Below are 19936 nucleotides of genomic sequence, written 5' to 3' on the forward strand. Positions count from 1 at the left end.
AAATATATATATTTATATTATATTGTAACTTTATATACACACACATTGCCTACAGGAAAATGCAGGCATTTTCCTAATGCCTGATATAGGCATTAGAGCTCATTTCTGAGCTCTAAAATAAAAGTGACACTGGATTTCAAACATTTTCCCCCATTTTTTCCCTTATTTCTTTAACGAGATGGCTCTGGGTGCACAGCACGCATGAGAAGTCTTTTTCACACATCTTTCTTTTTTTCACAGCTTCAGTCCTGATACAACCCAGCAGGAGAAGCGGGAAAAGGGGAGATGATGTTGTATCTGAGCATGAGGATCCTGGACATATACCTCCCTGGGGAAAGAACCTCAGTATTTGGGTCCAGTCCTGTCTGATTTCGTATAGCTTTTGTCATCTTTCACATCTTTGCGGACGTTGAGTTAAATCTGCAGGCTGGTTTGGCGTAGGGGTGGCTCTATCCCCGGAGACACTCGCTTTTACACAAAACGCGGTAGCTGTATTTGGTTTTTTAGAGTAATAGCCGCATGTGCCTAATACCTGCCTGTCTTGACTGTATCATGAACATGGAGCATGCAACAGGTTCTTACACCCTCCTAACAAGTATGGTGTGCCCTAGGTCTTGATAGGGTTTTTAGCGCTCGTGGTTGCTCTTTTGCAATGTAATAGTTTACAGCTGCTTTAAGAGACCACAGCTGTAGATGTAAAAGTGTTGAAAAGGAGGAGATTGGTTTCAGATCAAACGGGTCCTTCAGAGTTCTCTAGTTACTGCAGAAATCAGAAATACCATATGGGCTCTCAGTGTGTGTCTCTCTTCTATCCATCATAGTTGAGTTTGTTACCTCTTCTAATGAGTTTCTTGCCGTGTCCCATGGTTTCTCACTGGCTCTAGTTTTGAAAATCAGTTGTGGCTCTTGAGCATCTTTAATGAGGAGGGAGGAAAGGAGGAGATGAAGAACTGTGGTGTACTCCATCACCTGCTGCATGAGCTTTCTGGGTCTGAAAGGTTTCTGTCCTCTAGAGCACCACCTTATACCTCACAAACTGGATCCAGCCCACTGGACAGTGCATCTGGCCTATGGGTCCCTCTCCAAAGGGCCCCATGGGCAGCAGACATGGGCTAGGAGCTGGAGGAGCAGTGGTCACTCACACTCAGCTACTGGCTTTTCTGAGGATCTGTCTCACCTGTGATGAAGAGACCTGTATTTCCAAGACACGATGGGCTGGGAGGGACTGTGGTGTAGTCTTTGAATATTTCTCTTAATAGGAAGGCTAGACATCATGTCTTTTGACCCATTTGGGTTGAAAGATTGTATTTGCAATGCTGTATTTTTACTCTGCACTTCCAGGGGCGAGGTTGCCTTCCACACTTCAGTTGTCTCTCCTTCTTTTGCAGATGAAGAAGAAGCTCTGAATTCTATTATGAAGGATTTGGCAGCGTTGGGCAAATGTGGGGGGCTGCTGGACAACAACAGGAATAAAAACAGTGTCCACACCAGCAAGCAGGTAAGGCATTGCTTGAGTCTACCCCAAGGTCCAGTAGACCAAGGAGGTGGGCATGGTGCTTACTGTGCTGAGAGAACAGAGTTTAAAATGTTAGAACTGAAGTTAACAGTGCTGCAGGAGCTCAGCACATCAGAAATAACATAATTTTACCGAGGCATAAGCTTTTAGGACCTCTTTCTGAAGAGCTGAAAAGAAGCTACAGGCATCCCCGTATCACAGAGGAGCAATGGAGGAGCAGAGGAGAAGAGTGATACCTTAAATCATTCACAAATATAGCAATAGAGCCTGAAACTGGTTTTAAATCTCAAATCTCACCCCAAGGCACTTCTTTCTCTTGCTTAGCACTGAAGGTAGTAGAACTTGTTAGAGGCTATGCAGCTGTAAGATTTGGATTAGTCAAATGTTTTCTATTGACAGCGTTGATGAAATACGGTATTTATCATGTGCACATTTTACTTTAGATATTTGAAAGACAGACTGCCAACTTTGAGCTGTAGACACCCAGGCCCTTTGGGGAGGAATAATGTCATTCTTATATAAAGTGTTTAAATATTAATTACTGGTGTTTATCTTCATGCTCCTAAAACCAAACATTTTGGCCCTGTTGCACATTCAGAGTTGATCTAGTGAGCAAAAACGTTGTCCCTTGAGCAATGTCAGAAATTATTCGCTGACATCGATATAATAGCTAAAGTGGATTTAATAGCCTGTTTGCATATGGAACAAATATTATGCAAACACGAAAGTTGTGAAGAAAGGATTCAGTTGTCAAAATAGCAAGAAAAAAGAAGGGGAAAAGTAATTAATAGGACCAGGAAGGTGCTGGAGAACCATGTGAGCAAATCCACTTGGAATTCCACTTCTAGTGCTGTAGCTTAGAATAAGCTTGCAATCAACTTTGCAATTGCTGAACGCCTAGCAAGGAAGAAAACAAATTGTCATTTACTGTCGTCATGCATATTTTAATGGCACTTGTGCTACTAACAAAGAGCTCTGGATGCAGAGGGGAAAAGTGTGCACGTAGCATGTCTGTTTTAAAGTGTGTCCTGGCGGTAGCAGCTGTCCAAGTTGAATCACTGGATTTGTGTTCAGCTCTTGCTGAAATAAGTCCAAGATGTTTACAAAACTGACCAGAGAAATTCAGAGCTGGTTCTCTCTGCAGCTGCAGGCAAAGCAGACAATCCAGTGCAGCTTTGGATGGCTCCGAGGGTAGCATTTTCTGCAAGTTGATGGGTGGGGACCATACCAAGCCATCTTGAGTTGCTTTCAGGATAGCAAAGCTTTTTAGACTTCTCTTAAATAACATGTTTGTTTTCTCACAATGGGGGAAAATCCCTGCTGTCATTGTTGAAAACTGTTGCTGTAAATGCTGCAGATATACAGTTAACCAGATAATTAATCAAAAATAAGGAAAATAATAGTTTTCATTGGCTGAATTCTTATCTACAAAAGTTTCATAAAGTTGGCGTCTTGCAATCAAATTTGTATCCACAGCCCATCCACTCTGTATTTTAATTTATAAATCACCTATAGAGTTATGTTGTGCTCTGATATCAGCTTTAGAACTGTTGGCTGCCACTTGCGTTTAATTTTATTATATTAGGAATCAAACTTTCCTTCCCAATTACAACATTGATGCTTGGAAAAACATTGCCTCCTTTATGATTCTTCTTTTTATCCGTAAGTGGACCAGCCGTAGCTGCCTGCTCATTTGTTATTCAGAGCTCTCTGATGGAGGAGACGCGAATAGTCAGCATCCCACTCTCCTTGCGCATCCGGGGTTGAGGATTCAGAACAACAGGCCCCACGAGATGAAGGGCGTTGGAGTATGTTGAACTGTTGCTTCACTAAATTAGACTAGCTGGAACAAGTCTGGCTCGTGGGACGATGGGAGTCTAGTCTGCGAGGTGGGGAGTGGCCAAAGTAGGTGGAATTAGTGGGGACTTGGTTCATGTTTGCAGCTCAGAAACTTTTAATCGACTTGTTTGGGTCACTTTTAGGGGTTTTTTTTCCTTGTTTTTTAGCACAGAAATTGATGGGGGGGGAAGATTGCTTTAGAAATGCTGTTGTCATGCCTGTGATTTGTTGTTCCTTTGATACTTGGTGTTCCTTTTTTTTTTTTTCTTTCCCCTCCCCCTTTTTTATTTTTTTTCTGTGATCAGGTTGGCTGGTTGGGCTGAAGGATGCACTGCACAGTCTCCTTTCTTGGGGAGGGAGAGTGAGGCATGGGGCGTTTAGATGCTAAATTTTCCTCTTGGGAATCTCATTGTAGGTGTCTCTTACGAGGCCCTGCAGCAACATGCTTGCATTGAAATACTTGGGTCTGGACATTCAGTTGTTAGATTAAAAAAAAATATATCTTTTTTTCTGTGGAAGAATGCTTTTCTGAGGCATGGGAATCCTTTAGTCAGTGTTCCAAATTCCCACTGAAAAACACTTTAAACAAGAATGTGTTGACTAACTAGCCTGTCCCTTCGTGGCTTGCAGCAGTTTTTTGGTCCACAGAGAACCACAACCGAAGTGCTATCTCATCCTGTCTCCTGGAGGGGTTCCTAGTGTTCTCTTGACAGAAGTTGAAATTTGGAGCCTGCCAGATAGTATTCCTGGTAGGCCTCGGCCGCACAAGAAAGTAGTCTCTGGTGGTGTGTGCTACACAATATTTCTTCCCAAAAATATCGACAGTTTTGCTTCAGATCATCTTATGAAATGAACATCCTTTGGCAAATTGCGTGAAAATCTTTCTTTTTTTTTTTTTTTTTTTTTTTTTTTTTTTTTTTTTTTTTTTTTTTTTATTTTGCTTTCCTTACAAATTGAGTTTAGGACTAAGGCTGAGTTTCTGGATGTCTAATGCCTCATGGTAGAACAAGCTGGAAATGAGAAGAGCAATACTTGATGCACAGTGTGGATGAGTTTCCTCCCTTAGATTGCCCAGGCAGCTGGCAGCGGATGTGATGGCTGAGCTTGAATCCAGCCTCCCGAGTCCTGGTCAGGTGTGTCAGTCACTACGTTACGCTGCCTTTCTGCCTTGTGAGAAAACAGGGTAGAGGGATAGAGATGGACACCCTTTTGCTTCCGCGCGTAAGTTACAACCTTTAAAACGGAGCCGTTCTTTGGGAGCAGAGGGATCATCCTGACATTATTCCTAGTGCATCCTCTGCACTATTATTCCTCCATTATTCCTTTTATCAATCCATTATTCCTCATGCATCCTTTGGTGTGGCTGGAAGGAGTCCTTTCAGGCAGTCTCCTGGACTGAACAGACAACAGAGTTTGTTTATAGTGGTGGCTCTGAAGAGGGGAGAGAGGAAACAGCAGAATAAGAATCGGCATTGTGATCACTGAGGAGAAAGATGAGTGGAATAAGAAGGGAAACCACAAAGAATTAGAAATCCCAAACAAAAGCATGGAGGAGAAAGGAGCAATTATATTAACATTTATTTTGCATCTGTCTATTTATGTGCATATCCATTTATTTATATAAATAGCGCTTGGCAACTCGCAGTATGAAGTTGGTTGTCAGGGCTGCACTTCAGTCTAATGACAAGGCATTGGTGTGGGCCTCTATCACAGCTGATGACAGCTAGCAATTCCTCTGCCACGTTAATTTTGATTGCAAGTTCCCTCACAGCAACGAAGTCCAATACTTGCGAGGAACGTTTTCCCATGCACAACAAATGTCAGACTGACCTAAAAGCTGTTCTTTTAGTAAATTACCTCCAGAGTCTCTTTTCTTTGGCAAGTTGGATACAGGACAAGGCTTGCTCATAACTAGAATGAAATACAGCTCACGTTCTAGGGCTCTCTGTTTGTAGGTCTTCAAGCAGCCTAAAAGGAGTTTGGCTTTATCACCTCTGTTTTACTGTTGGGGAGTATGATGAGGGTCCGTAAATATCACCTTGAAGATGGGAGTCTCTATGAGGAGATCTGCAGGGATTGCCCCACCTGGGGGGCGGAAGCAAGGGACCAAGAGGGCAGCAGCACCGGTTGGGAAAGGCTTGGCTGGAGAAGGCAAAGGCAGTGGAGTCCCAAGGATTTGGGGAAGAGGCTTTCCCTTGTCTGTGTGTGGAGCTGACTTGGGTGCTAAGAGGGTAATACCAAGGAGAAACCCAGCTGGAAAAAAAGCTATTCCCTGCCAGGTAGGTGATTTTGGATAAAAAATTTTGAAGCCTGTGATTTCTGCTGCTTTATAAACCAAAAATATCTGTAACAGGGAGCAATGAACCCTCTAGACATCATCTTCCCACAGGCCTCTGAGGGGCTTACGTGCTGGGCTTGCTTTTTCGGAGGAAAAGAGCTGTAAGGATCCAGAGGGACCAGGATATCTCATAGCTTCCACCCCCTGAGAGAAGAAGGGGGCAATCCCAGACAAACCCCTTTCTGTCTGATTGCTGAATAAGCCGAAGCGTGTGGGGGTTCTGTGCAGATAATTCCTAATGACACGGATTAGTCATCTCCTATTGCGGTTTAGGGACGTGGTCCAGCTGTCTGGCTTGTAACGAACGTCCTGTTGCTAAAAGCAGGGGCGAGAACAGGACTAATGCAAACAACGTGCACGTTGGGGAGGTGCAGAAGTCCCCTCGGCCTGGCCCAGGGGTGCTGACTTCTCTTGGTCAAAGCCAGAAGTTGAGGAGAAATCCCATTGCTTTGTGGCTTCGTACAAAGGAGTAACTAGAGCACTAATGCTTGAACGCCGCACCGCTCAGCAGGGTTTTCTCATTGTTTCCTAATCCAACAAGTAGAAAACGAGAGAAGTGAATATAATCCCTCTGCTTACCCTCCAGCATGCAGAAATGGATCTCCTTCACTGCCCCTATTTTACCCGGGGGGAAACTGAGGCAAAGTAAGTGCCCAAGGTCTTGTGGGTGGGTAAGAGCAAAGCTGGAATGAGTCCTTCTTGGTGCAGCACTGAAGGGAAGGGGAGGCCCCTTCTGATGATTTTTCCTGCCTTTCTTGACCTCAGAAGGGTTAATGCTGGAGTCAGATGCTTTGTCCCAGGTGGTTTGTGAGGCAATCATGGATCTGGATGGAAGGAGTGATCCAAAGGCCCTGTCCCAGCATGGGCAAAGCTGTCCTCTGGTTAGGTTTGACAAGAGCAGCTTTAAAAGCAAGCCACAGAGGTGGAGTCGGACCAGAACGCTGTTTCTGACAGTAGCTGAATTTGGGAGGAGGAGAGGACGTGATGGGGGGAGTCTTTGAACTTGGTGCTCATCCGGGATTTTACAATGTGGCAGTTCTAGGTGCTTCAGCTCTCGGTGCCACACTAGCGCACAGGCAGCCATGGAGGTGCGGGGCTGTCTCCTTCACTGGGTCCCTGCCTGCAGTCGGTGGCATTGAGGCGATGCAGCAAGGGTGTCCCTGCACCATCAGTCGCCGTTCTCCACGGGCATGGTATTGCTCAGCTTGGACTCATGCCCCCAGTCTGATCGACCCTCTGGGTGTTCAGCAGCTGAGGGTGTTCAGCAGCTGAGGGTGCTCAGCACCTCCTGTTCCTCCGAAGCCACTTCCATTTTAGGCCTAACTGCATGTTTTCCTGCTCTCCGTGTGTGCTTTTATTATAAACAGCAGTCAGCTCTTCAGGGATCTCTGTATAAGATCATGATTCACCTCGTTTGGAAACACTTTTTCCATTTTTTTTCCAACGTTTTCCTTAATTTAAACCAGCGTGCAGGGCTGCTTGCTCCAGCTCCGGGGGCCGAGCTTGGCTGAGCCCGCTGGGGTGCATGGTCCCCAGCCGAGTGCCTTGCGGGCAGAAGCGGTTGCCTCCTTTGCCCCCCCCCCAGTTCCCGTCAGCGCTTCCTCTGAAGCTCGGCAGTTGTGGTCTTTTCGTGAAATTAGAAGTTTTGAGGAAGGAGCTAAAAATACCTCAAGGAAAGCCTGGAAAGATGGTGATGGGTTTGTGGCCACTGCGGTGGCTTTGCTTTTTCCTTTCCGAGGCAGATGGCAAGAAAGAGTAAAATACCATTTGTTAGCGGGGCTGGAGGAAATGCCGGCACAAGTATCTCGGAGCAGAAATTATTCCAGAAACGAAGGGAATTACTGTGGTATTTCCTGTCAGGGCTGTCGCTTATTTTGTTTGTGTCGCAGCAGGGCCTACAGGCGCCAGCCGAGATGCGGGCTCCTCCGTGCCCCATGTCGTACGGAAACGCACGTGGAGAGGGAAAGTTGCTCAGTACATACAACCTAGAAGATCAAACATCTAAATTTTGTGCTTGGCTCTGCCACTTTGCTTCATAGAATGAATCACAGAATGGTGTGGGTTGGAAGGACCTTTAAAGGTCATCTAGTCAAACCCCCCCCTGCCGTGGGCAGGGACATCTTTCACAAGATCAGGTTGCTCAAAGCCCTGTCCAACCTGACCTTGAACACTTCCAGGGATGGGGCATCCACAACTTCTCTGGGCAACCTATTCCAGTGTCTCACCAACCTCATCATAAAAAATTGTTTCCTTATATCTGACCTAAATTTAGCCTTTTGCAGTTTAAAACTGTTGCCCCTTGTCCTGTCACTACAGGACCTGATAAAAAGTCTCCTTCCATCTTATAAAGCCCCTTTTATATATTGAAAGGCTGCAATAAGGTCTCCCTGGAGCCTTCTCTTCCCCAGGCTGGGCTTTTTCTTTACACCCTTAGGCAAAGCACCTCATGCCTTTGTGCCTCAGTTTCCCCTGCTTGCGCCATTATCTGCCTCAGCTTTCACAGTGCTCTGTGAAACTGTTGCTGAAATCTGCTACCAGAGCTCAGTGTTTAAGGCTGGTGCCTTGCGGCATGGCCTTACCCCTCTCCTCCATCGTATTTAACACACGCCCTTCTTGGATGTCTCAGCTTGTTCTTCTACACCAACTTATGACCACTTGATTGTGGGGAGAACAAGGCTGCCATTAACCTCATTTGACATCTGATGGCAGGGAAGGTAAATAGCACCACTTGGATTGTGCAACGAGGAGTCGCTGTTGTCTTCGTTTCTCACAAAATTGCAAAAGTTTGTAGGACCCGGTAGCCTCCACCACCTGCACCTCTTCCATGACCTGCCTTCAAGCATTTGTACATTGTGTGGAAGTCCTTAAGGAGAAGATGCTGACCCTGCCTTCCCCTCGATCGTGTGTTTGAGACCCTGGGTGCAGACTTGCGTGAGATTTTGCTCCAGCACTTGGCAGTGCCCCAGACTCCCTGTGTAATCTCAAACCAGTTGGTCCAAACCAGATTTCCATGGGTGTAAAAAATCACAGCCTGCTCCGGCATTTAGGAAGTGCTTTGCATCCCCCTGGGACTTCCTAGTGCTTTGGGCACTGCCCACTTTTTTTTTTTTTTAAGGAAAAAAGTATTTGTTGCTGATAGCAATGTTGAATTCAGCTTTAGCTGTGTGTCAAAAACATGAGCAAGCCAAAGGAAGACTGCAAAATAAAACTGTGACCAACTTCTCAGACTATAGATAAATATATATTTATCCCTATTCCAAATGCTTGCGAGCTTAAGGTCTTGGTTTCTTTGAGGGAGGCGAGAGGTTAGTGTGTTTTATATCAGAAAAAAATAATATCTAATTAACAAATGAAGTGGGTTTTCATTCCCCTGTTGCAGCCGGTGTGTTTGTTGCTCTGCTCAGAAGCAGAGCGGAGCAGTGTGGGACAGCTGGCTTACTTCTGTTGGCTTCGGGCCATAGCACATCAGCCCTGTTATTGATGTAGAAGAAAAGGATGCAGCAGGGTTGTGGCTTTTGGTGGTTTTTTTTTTTTTTTTTACGCTCCCCCCCCCTTTTCTTCTCTCTCTGGAGCTTTGTATGAGTGTTTTGACATTTTCCAGCCACAAGCTGTTTTTCAAAACTTATTTGTCTGCAAAATTTGTGTTGCTCAGCATAAACAGACAGCGGCGTGCTATGTCCCAGCTCAGTGCAGTGTTCAGGTCTGCGCTGAAAGTGAAACCTGTGTTTTGAAAGGTTTCCTGCAGCAAAGCCGGCGCTGCGTGAGCTTTTCCCTTTACATGTCCTGCTCCTTTGTAAGGAGAAACCTCAAAAGTTCCTTGCCCTGATTTTTTTCTCTCACTTTAGAGAAGGGCTTTGCGGAGCTACATGCAGTGAACCCACACCGGCTGATTTACTGCCAGCATCCAGGAGGGATGAACCAGCCAGGCCCTGTTCAGAGAGGCACGTGCAAATAAAAATTGGCATAAAAGAGCCCATATCTTTTTTCTTTTCCAACAGAGATGATCCAAGGTGGCAATCCCACCCCTATTTGCCTGTCTCTCTAGAATGATTTGGACCTTCAGCACTAGGTTAGTTATGGTCATCTCTTCTCCTTTTGAATTTTGGACTGTTCTAGAGTTAGTTTGGTATTTTTACAGGTTGGGCCTGGTTCTAGAAGTGAACCTGGAATTTGTCCAAACATTGTGGGTCTGGAGAACTGGCTGCAGACACCGAGGTGATGTAAGTGCCTGTTTAGCATAGGCCTGTAACACTGCTGGCATGCCCCAGTTGGTGACTGTCCTGGCACTGGTTCTTCCCAGCCTTTCTGGAAACACAGAAAATGCCACGAGCAGAGGTAAAAAGGATGCGTTTCGGATGATCCAACATGTTTACCCTGAATCTGCTGGGTTTTAAGCTTTTCAACCAAATCGCCTCCAGCCTTGACTTCCTGAACTTCGATGGGTGTTTGCAGAACTTGAGGAGCTGTCAGTTTAAAAATAAACCTAAGGACGCCCGTCCAGCTCATTTTCCTTATTAGAGACAAAGCTGTTTCACTGTGGCTCTGCTTTCCCTCTGAGAGGATGGAAAGTGTGCCTTCACGCGCTGGCAATCCAAGGTTAGAGATAAGGCCCTTGCTCAGGAAGGGCTGTCACCCACCCATTTGGGGATTATCCCTGTGAGATGCAGGCGGTGTGGGACCGAGCCCTCCCTGGTGTTATACCTCGGAGGGAGGTGGAGGGCACTTTTTTCTCCATGGGAAGAAAACCACTATTTGAGGAGGCTTGTGTGCACTAGCAGGGGCAGAGCCCTGGTTAACTGGGGTGACTAAACCTGGTCTGGGAAGTAAAAAGGGTTTTGATCTGCCTTGGAGATCATCGGAAAGTCCTGGCATGAGCCAAGGGATGCTAGAGGGGTGCTTGGCTCAGGCTCGGTCTGAGAAGCTGAATGAATGAAAAGGCTCCTTGTGGTCTCGATCGCTGCTAAATATGCACAGAGGATGGGAGAAGTGGCTTTTACTAGTCCCCGCACAGTTGTGTGCCCAGTCTGCCTATGACTCCACTGGCTCTTCTTTGGGCAAATTTAATTATTTCTCTTGCGGTGAGCAATGGGTCAGTTCAGGGTGGGCATTTACTGTGTATAGCGTAGTAATGCCTGATATACTTTGCATTTTGTATGTCCTAAGAAAATAACAGCCACCCCACCACCACCACCACCACCCCAGCACTGCTGGCTTTTAAAATCCAAGACTCTCTCTCCCCTTCCATTATAACATGCTTGCTTTTACTTCTTATTTCTTTGCCCCAAATATTCCTGTGTTCTATTAGACATCCTCTGAGCTTTGCTTTTTGGGTTTCCAACAGAAAAGTACTGGGGTAAAACCATGGGAAGCACTGAAGATGGACAGACATCAGACACTTAACATGTTTGCCTCTGATAATAGTGCCTTGTTCCCAACTGAGTTCAGAGCATTCAAAATTTTCCACTTTTATTAATGCATTTTATTAAAACTGAACAGTTATACAGATGAGTGAGTGTCCTCTTGTTTACAGAAGACCTTATTTTTTGACAAGCACATTTCTCAGCAATGTGGAGTTTCCCCAAAGTCCGTGAGTCCAGCAGGCAGCTTGGCCCTAAATAGACCAGACACCCACTGGAGTTAGGGGAGTCTCCCTGAGAACTGCTGTCAGCTTTGGATCTGTGTGTCAATCTGGGTTGCAGTTTGGGACCTAACCATTTTCTGCTTTTTCTTTCAGCAGCGAAATGTCAGGATCAAGTTTGAATATGAAGGAGAGAAAAGGTATGTACCCACCCCAGTCCCCCACATGTACAGGGACAAATTACCCTTTTTACCCAACATCGTCCTACTGACTTCAGCCAGCTGCAGATGAGCTCACAGCAGGATTTGTTCCCTTAAAATCAACTACAATTTTATATGCAAAAGCCTTGCCTCGTCATCCCATTTGCCACAAGTACCTCCTGGGATTTGCACGCAGGCGAAGGAGTTCCAAGCTGGAAGTCATTAAATGCCTCTTTCCAGGGACATAGGGTGCACGCTTGGATGCTTTTCTCTTTTTAATTCTTGAGCCCTGCTGAACCCCAGCTGAGCTGCAACTCTACAGATATGTGTCCTTTGATTAGCAGCCTATGACACTTACTTAAGATAACCAGATTTTGGGCATGAGTCCTATAAAAACAGAGCTGGGAGTTAAAGCTTGCCTGCCCTTCCCAGCTTGACATTTTCATGGAATCACCTCTGCTTGGTGCTCGGTGACTATGGACACAGGGCTGGAAACTCGCAGGCTGATGGTCCAAGTTGCATGTTAAAGCCAAAGAAAATTTAAGTAACGTCACCGTAGGGCTAGACTGTACCTCCTGATAGGTACCTATAGAGCTGCTGAATGTGATGGTATAGGAGAGTCACAGGATGTCAAACTGCATTATTCTCTCTTCCATCCCTCCTCCCTGTTCAGAGTCACTTGCTGGAAATGGAGATAATAAATCCCTGACCAGTGCCTGACCCTGGGCCTTCTCCAGTGAAGGGCTGCTGGACTTTCTTCTTTTCCACCTGCACCTCACAGCGGGCGGAGGAGCAGAGGAGCTGCACTAGGATTTTTGGTAGATATTCTTGCAGGGTAAATCAAGTCTCCTTTTGGGCACAGCAGATAAGCGGCATTTCTATGAGTGTAAAAGCAAGGAGCAAGCTTTATGCTTCGTGATAGAAGAATACAGGTCCTTTCTTCTGAATTGTCAGTCTAATCCCAAATTCCAGTACGCTTCTACTAAATTGAGACTGTTGTTGTATTTCTTTGTGTATACAGGATTATCCAGTTTCCAAGACCAGTCAAATTCAAAGAAGTGGTGCAGAAGGTCACGGATGCTTTTGGACAGACGATGGACTTAGTCTGTGTGAACAATGAGGTACGCTTCTTATTGCTAAGGAAGAGTTTTAGGGTGCCTGGTGCCCACTTCAGAATTGAGCAGTGGTTTGTTCTTAAGGCCCTAATTTAGTGTTGTATATGGATGTGAAGAAAAATAATCTTACTTTGTGGTTCCCAGCTAGCACGTGTACAAGAGCTGTTGTCTGGGCACAGCTCAGATGGATTCTCAGACTCCAAGCCAGACTTTCCCCTTCTCAAAATTATTTCAGTTAAGGCCTATTAAATGGTGACACAGGAACATTGTCTTTCCCCCAGAACAAAAAATCCCCCTAACTCAAACAGGGGAAGGAATTAAGTAATTGAGATGATGGAGACGTTGTCAGTTCAGTTACACAGTCAGCAGCAGTAGATGTTTTCCCATTAACACCCTTGGGGCAATAGGACCAACTTTCAGAGTGTATCTGGCTGGTGAGAGCGCACGCAGGACAGAGGAGAACAGCTGAGACCAAATGGCTTTCCTGAGAGCCACATGAAGTGACTGTAGGCTACTGCGTGTTTGGTTTGGATGTGAAGCCTTCCCGTCTTGGAGGCAGTTGCAGGAGCATGGTGAAGTCCAGAACATGAGCGACAGTGCTGCTAACACAGCGTGCTTTTATCCATCACTGACTCTGTTTCACCCCAAAACCCCAGAACCATGTGCATGTTCTTGTGGTTAGGTTTGCAGTGAAATGTGCATCACCGTAGGTTCCTCTAGCAGGTCCTGTGGCCATGTACAGGCAGCCAAGAAACTCTCCCTCTGTGATCCTTGCGTTTTAAGGCTTGAAGACCTTTCTACTCCAACCTTCTTCATAACATAGGCTACTGTGGTTTTCCAGCTTTTTCTTTGAGCCCAGCACTGTGTCTGGAAGGAGGGTACTGATGAGGGCCTTTACCTAGAAGGGGGCAATCCTTGGCATATGTTTTGGCGTGCTTAGTGTTTTCTTGTGAGGCATCTTGACATGAACTGGGCAGGCAGCTGGAGCCACTGGACTCTTAAGGTGGGTTTGGCTTTGGGAAGGGGGAGAGGGCCAGATGACAAATAGATAGACTTTTAAACACCAATTCTTTTAGATCTGTCCTGACAGCTTGCTTGTTCAAGTATTAATTGCAAATGACTAACAGCTTTTCATTAAAGTATGAATGGAGAGGGAAATCATGAAGAGAGCTTCCTCTCTTTTTTTTTTTTTCTTTTCTTTTTTTTCTTCCTTCTGTTTCAGTAGAGATTTGATCCACAAAAAGGTTGCTATTATTTTATAATAGGTACCTCATGATACCAAAGTGTCTGCTGGGTTTTGGCTTTGAATGTGGTCAGTTTCTAATCTTGGGCATTCTCTGACAGCCCTCCCGGGAAAAGCCTGCCATTGAATTCTCCAGGAATGACTCATTTCATTCCAGGTTTCTTTCCACTGGAAGAGGAATTTTTTCCAGCAACAACAAACAGAAGCTTAAATAATGCATTTTATCCCATGTTAGAGACTGTCTTCCTGGGCATGTGCACAGCACATAACGGGACCATGAGCAGGCCTTTGGGTAGTCCTAACTTCTTAGGGTTGAGAAGGACCTTCAGTATTTTGTTTTTCTATACGTGAAAATTCCTCCCTGTGAGAACCCACACCTTTGGGAAGAGGTCTGAGCAGTAGTAATTCAGGGTTGTTATTGTGGAAACACTATAAACAGACAAAAGTGACCTTGGGGGGGATAGCCTACATGTCCACACGGTGACACCCTGGCAGCTGGCTCCTAGCATGTTCTGGGTCAGGTTTTTGAGTCTCATGACTGCAGAGGTAGCCTGATCACCGACTCATTACAGTTAAATGTTTCACCCTTTCTTCATGCTCAAAGGGAACTGCGCAGTAATTCTTTGTTGCCATCAGATGTTTCTCTTGCAGTAGCACCTTGTAGATCAAAATTACACTGAGGTCAACAGGCCCCCTACAAAAGCTCACTAAATGGCAGTCCCTGTCCCGGTAAAGCAGGAGTCCTGAAGCCAAGATCAGTGAGATGAGCATACCAGTTGGGTGGAGCAGGGACATGCATGAATCACATCCTGGTGGGACCATGGAATCAGTGGGCTTGGGCTGGTATAGATAAGAGCAGGCCCTGGCTGTGGGTGTACCGCATGGGGCATGTCTGCACGTTAGTACTAGGCTGGGCTCATCTTTCTGATGAGCGGGACAGCAAAATCTGGCCTGGCCATGGACAGCATGGTGTGGTGTTTGTTAGCCAGTTAGCTGTGTTATGGATTGAAAGACTGGCTTCTACAGCAAATGTTCTGTCTGAATTTGATCTGTATGCACTGCTCAACAGCTGCTCCAGGTGTGACTAAACGTTACCTTGTCATTTGTCCCATCTCCATCACCAACTTGTGACCTTGGGCAGAACACTGAACCTCAGTGTGCCACCCGTTTCCTTATGACCTCCCCTCGCTTGTCTCCTCTGAGGCTGTCCCTCAGCATCATTTTGGAAGGTTTAGGGAGAGTTAAAGCCTAGGGAAGTGGTAGAAGCTCTGTTATGGGGGGGGGAGGAGGGGTGTTTAAAAGCATATTTAACAAACATTTGTCGAGAATTGTTGATGCCAGTTGGTCCTGCATTGGGCAGGAAGATGAACTAATTGACCTCTCAGTTTTTTCCCCAACCCTGTTTCCTACTATTCTTTGGCTTTCTGCAGTGTCTTACAGAGTGAGGTCTAGCAACTCACCCTTTGCACTCGTTTTCTTAGACTGCAGTGGACTGACTACTAAGTCCCATACTAAAACATCAGGCTTCATGGGAGTATACTATTTAAAAGCAAGAAGAAAATCTAATAAGCTCTATTTAGTGAAACTTCTGTGTGGGTAAACTTTGCTGTTCATCATGGCTGCTCACTCTGTAGACAGAATAAACCCAGTTATTGGAAATGCACCCTGGCAGTTACTTCCGTGGTTCTGCATGAGTCTATATTTAGTTTCATGCCTAGTAGATATCTGTTCCTGATATCCATATGTGCCACAGTCTGGAAGCCAAATGGAGCAAAATTTACTTGCCAGATGTGGGTAATAGGTAAAGCCAAGTTAAATACTGGCTCCAGTCCTTTTTACAGGAGGGCAATTCCTGCCTGATGCTTTTGGCTCCTCTGAAGCAGGCATGCAAATGTGTTAATGTTGTGATATTGGAGTGAGATGGAGTGACCTGCAGAACATTCTGTTCAAAGCAGCAGCTGAGGGATCGCAGCTCTGAACACTTGTGAGGAGCTCAGTAAAAGGATGGGTGAGCAGTGGGACTACACTTACAGTTCAGAGTCAAATTCTGCTTGGTGGTGAAATGAGGGGGAGCAGCTCTCCACCATTCTCATTTCTGTTTGGGTGGGTGTAGGAGAAAAGGCTTTTCTGCTTGGTGCACCTGTGGAGCCCTTGTGAACTTCAAGAGGATTAAGCAGTGCACGAAGAGAATATCCCTTAAGCTCTACTGCGTAAGGAAGCAGACTGTGCGGACAGCTGCACAGCATTTGGGAAACTTATTCAATACCATCTTTGTCTGGTATCTGCTGTGACCGCGGGTGATTCATTCAGATCCCAAAGTTTAACCATGAACCATGCTCTAACCATTTACTCCATTGACCTACTGAAAGCCCTGAATAGTTGATATCTACCTGGTGAGTACTTTCATTCATGTCCAAGCCCTGTCCCAGACTGGGAATCTGTTTCCAGCCTTGCTTGTGAGGCCCAGACAAGACTGGTGTTAGTGTTCTCTGTAAAACCCCCAGCTGGTTAGATCCCTTGCTTGGGAGGTAAGGGACATCTTCCTGAACTTTTCCCCATCTGATTTGGTTGAGAACTCAAGTCCCTACAGCCTGAAGGATATCCTGGGGCAAGGCTTTCTCAAGAGTTCCTCTTGGAATCTTTTTCCTACACACAAATAGCTAAATAGTTTTCAGACAAAGGGTGAAGACAGCCTGATTATCCCTCTTCCTGGGTGGATGTGCTAAATGCTTTGCTGTAGAATATCTAGAGTATCTTTTTCTGTCTTTTTGTAGAAATTTCTCAACCACGTTTGCATACCTTACACTGAGCACTCCTAGCTCAACCTGGAGTTCATTGCTTAAATACCTTTTCAGAACTGGCCTTGTCTTTCCTCAGCAATTACCACTGCTTCCAGCAGTTACACCTGGCAGCTTCCTATTCTCACCTGTTAATCCCATTTCTGGATATCTGACTCTCCCATGCAAGTTATAGGAGTCCTGGGTATCTAATTTGGGACTGTAAACTCTACAGAATAGCAGGTTGCGTTAAACTTAGGTATTGCAGTACCCCTTTGCAGACCTGGCTTTTAGTATCTCGAAGCTAGGTGCCTGAGATAGGTATAAGCTCAGGACCACCTGCTATCCACAGCTGCGGGAGCTTGGCTTTCTTGGTTAAGCCTGACGTTTATCATATGAAGTGGCCTGCATGTGGCTCGGTTCCCTGTCTGCAAAATGGGGACAAAAGATAACCTTCCTATCACACAGGAGAGGAGAAACTCAATCCAAACCTTGAAGTGCTTACACTGTAGAAACAGCAGCCACACGGACATCTAAGATGGAGCTTGGCGGGCTCAGGCTGTGGTCCTTGGGTGGAGGAGGTGACTGTAGCAGTTTCCCGAGGTGAAACTTCATCTCTGTTGGCCAGGGCCCACGGCCTTCCCTTGACCTGGTCATCCCCAAAGTCCTAGCCTCAGTGCACACAGTCTGAGGTGTATTTATGTACGGGACAACAGCCAAGCCCTTGGCAACACCCTGGGATCAAAAAGGTAGACACAGGCGGCTTTTGAGTGTCATCTTCTGGAGCGGTTGATCTGAGGTGCGTTTGCTGTGGCTGGTGGCATGAACCCTGATCACCCAGAGGGCTGAGCTGCCTTTCAGGAGTGCTGGGCAGCTGTGGCTCCCAGTAAGACCAGTGAGAGCCTACTGGGAGCTGTGGCTATTTGGTCCCTTTGGTAGGTGGAACTGCTGTGTACTTTGGCACAGGCATAAGTATAACATGTGCTGTGTTGGCTGGATTCAGTGCCAATGCCCGAGGCAACCTACAGAGGCTGAGGGCTGTTTTTTGTGAGATTAGGCAGAATGCCCCTGGATGAGGGGCAAAAAGTTGTGTTTTTAATCTTAGCCCAGGGCAGCAGAAGGCCACAGAGCCCCTCTGAAGTGCAGCTGTGTTGGGCATTGGAAGCTTTGCAGGCTGTCTGCAGGACATGGTACACCACGCAGCAATGTCAGGAGGTTCAAATTCCCTCTGGAGATATGAGAGCAATAGTCTGCCACTTACCAGGAAAACATCAGGACCTTTAGCTGCCTGATAGACACGGCACTGTGTAGCGCTCTGTTCTATTTACCTTATAAAGAGCAGGACCTGAATTTGTCCTGCTGGGAGTCAAAGAAGTGGTTCTTGGAGGGAGAGCAATGCACACCTTTCACATCAAAAGGGAAGAGACTCTTATTTGTGAGATGTTCCCTGATTTCACCTGGTGCCCAAACACTAGGGAGACTGTGTCAGCGCGCAGGAGCACAGGTTGCAGCAGTAGGGAAGGCCACTGAGGATCTGCCAGAGTAAATCCTTGGGTGCAGCTCACTGCTTTCTTGGAGCACCATTACATGACTGTCTCCTCAGGAAGAAACCCAGGAAGAATGTGTGGGGCTGTTTTGGGGCTGGGTAGCAGCAGGTCTTGCCCACAAACTCCAAGAACAGAGCAGCCCCAGAATAGCAGGCAGCAAGCCTAGGGTTTCGTCTCAGCCCTCTCCTCTTCCTGCTAGCTGAATTAGTGATGTGACCTTTAAGCTCTCTCCTTGCAGATGTTTTTTGTTGTGATTTTTTGCGTCTGTTCCTTGGTAGATGAGAACTTGGAAGAAAACGTTAGAGCTCGGCAAGCTGGAGGGCATGGGGGCTCTGTTTTCCATCCGCTTTCTCAGGTTCCTCCCTCGTCCCCTGATTCCCAAGCTGCTCACTGCAAGGATCTGGCTTCCTCTGTTTACCCAAAAGTGTGACACTGCCGTGCTCCAGTGTTTGTTCAATCCCTTCCAGCTCCTGATCCCGCTGAAATCCCAGGAAGATTTGGACAAAGCGATGGAACAGTTGGAGCTGAGCCCTTCCCTGAAGAGCCTGCGGATCCTTGTGAGCGCTCCAAAGAAAGCGAATGTGAGCCCTTTACCTTCTCTGCTCTTTTGTGTCTGGAGCCTTGTTATTGTGTTGGGGAGTGGAAATGAGTCTCCTGATGGTGCAGAGCAGAGGGCAAGCTGGTCATGAGGGGAGTCAGCCCTGCTCTGGCTCAGCTGCTCGGAAATCCTCCTGTGGTGGCGGCCCAGAGACTGAGCTCAGCTCCCTCTAGCTCCTCCTGCAACCTCTGAAGGGTTAAATACTGTACTGATCCTCAAACAAGGTTAAACCCCAAGAGAACCCCTTGTGCTTTCTGCCTAGGGATGCTGTCACCGTTCCTCTGTAGCCTCACCCATGCTGGGTGGCAGTGTGGGAACCGTTCCCTCCATGTGGTGCTGCAGTACTAAAGTCCAGGGAGAGCAAACTGGAGAATCCTTCAGTCTCTTGCAGGACTGTCTTTTTTTCCCATTATTTATTTATTTGTTTTTCCTGAGCTCAGTGGTTTTGCAGTTAAGCCTGTTAGCTTGACCTCGCCTGCACAGAGTGTCTTGCCAAAGCACATGTCATGCTGCCCCAAGCACAGGCTGTAAAGCAAGGGATTTACAGATGTTGCAACTCCGTTTCTTCCTTATATTTCCTAGAAGTACTGGGGAGACTGTGAATCTTGAAACTCATAGTGCTTGTCCTCATGCTACCGCTGGTGCTCGCAGCTCCTGGAACTTCTCCAGTCCTTTTGAGAGGCTCTCAAAAGGTGCAGGGACCAGAGTCCCAGGGGAAAACTGAGCCATCAGTTTAGTTTCCTAAATTCTGGGCAGAAATGGGGCGATCTGCCCCAGCAACTGCAGGAACATTGCCGTATCACAAGTCCAGCTACTAAGAGCAGGGCAGCCAGGTAGATTCATGCATACCTTTGAGAGTAGGTCCAACTCTTCCTGAAGCATGTAACCATGCAAGAACATACGGTTCCAAGGTCATACATAGAATTATCACAAAATCACAGTGCATTGTAGCGTGTTAACTTAGTAAGACTTGGCCACTACCATTTAAGTTACCAGCTGGATTGTCATTTCCTTGCTTTCCCCCTTATCTGTCTTCCCTAGCAGAGCCTGATCCTCCACTCTGTTCCTCTGCTCTGTTAGAGAGGACCCTCTGCAGTGCGTAGGCTGCCACTGAAGTCTAGGGAGTGTGGAGGAGAGGCTCTGATTTTGGGGCTGCAAACTTGCATTCACCCTAGTTTACATGCA

The 19936-nt window shown here is 46.4% G+C and overlaps 1 protein-coding gene across 1 annotated transcript in view; it reads left to right on the top strand.

Moving 5' to 3' along the window:
- Positions 1-19936, top strand: part of LOC103896151 (mitogen-activated protein kinase kinase kinase 3) — a 66204-nt gene that overhangs the window by 20335 nt on the left and 25933 nt on the right. Inside the window, exons 2-5 of the mRNA XM_009275927.1 lie at positions 1389-1498; positions 11428-11471; positions 12493-12592; positions 18621-18734. Of these exons, the coding sequence (XP_009274202.1) occupies positions 1389-1498; positions 11428-11471; positions 12493-12592; positions 18621-18734 (368 nt within the window). The remainder of the gene's footprint in view (positions 1-1388; positions 1499-11427; positions 11472-12492; positions 12593-18620; positions 18735-19936) is intronic.

This window comes from Aptenodytes forsteri, unplaced genomic scaffold (genome assembly GCF_000699145.1).
Source record: "Aptenodytes forsteri isolate BGI_AS27 unplaced genomic scaffold, ASM69914v1 Scaffold80, whole genome shotgun sequence".
NCBI lineage: Eukaryota > Metazoa > Chordata > Aves > Sphenisciformes > Spheniscidae > Aptenodytes > Aptenodytes forsteri.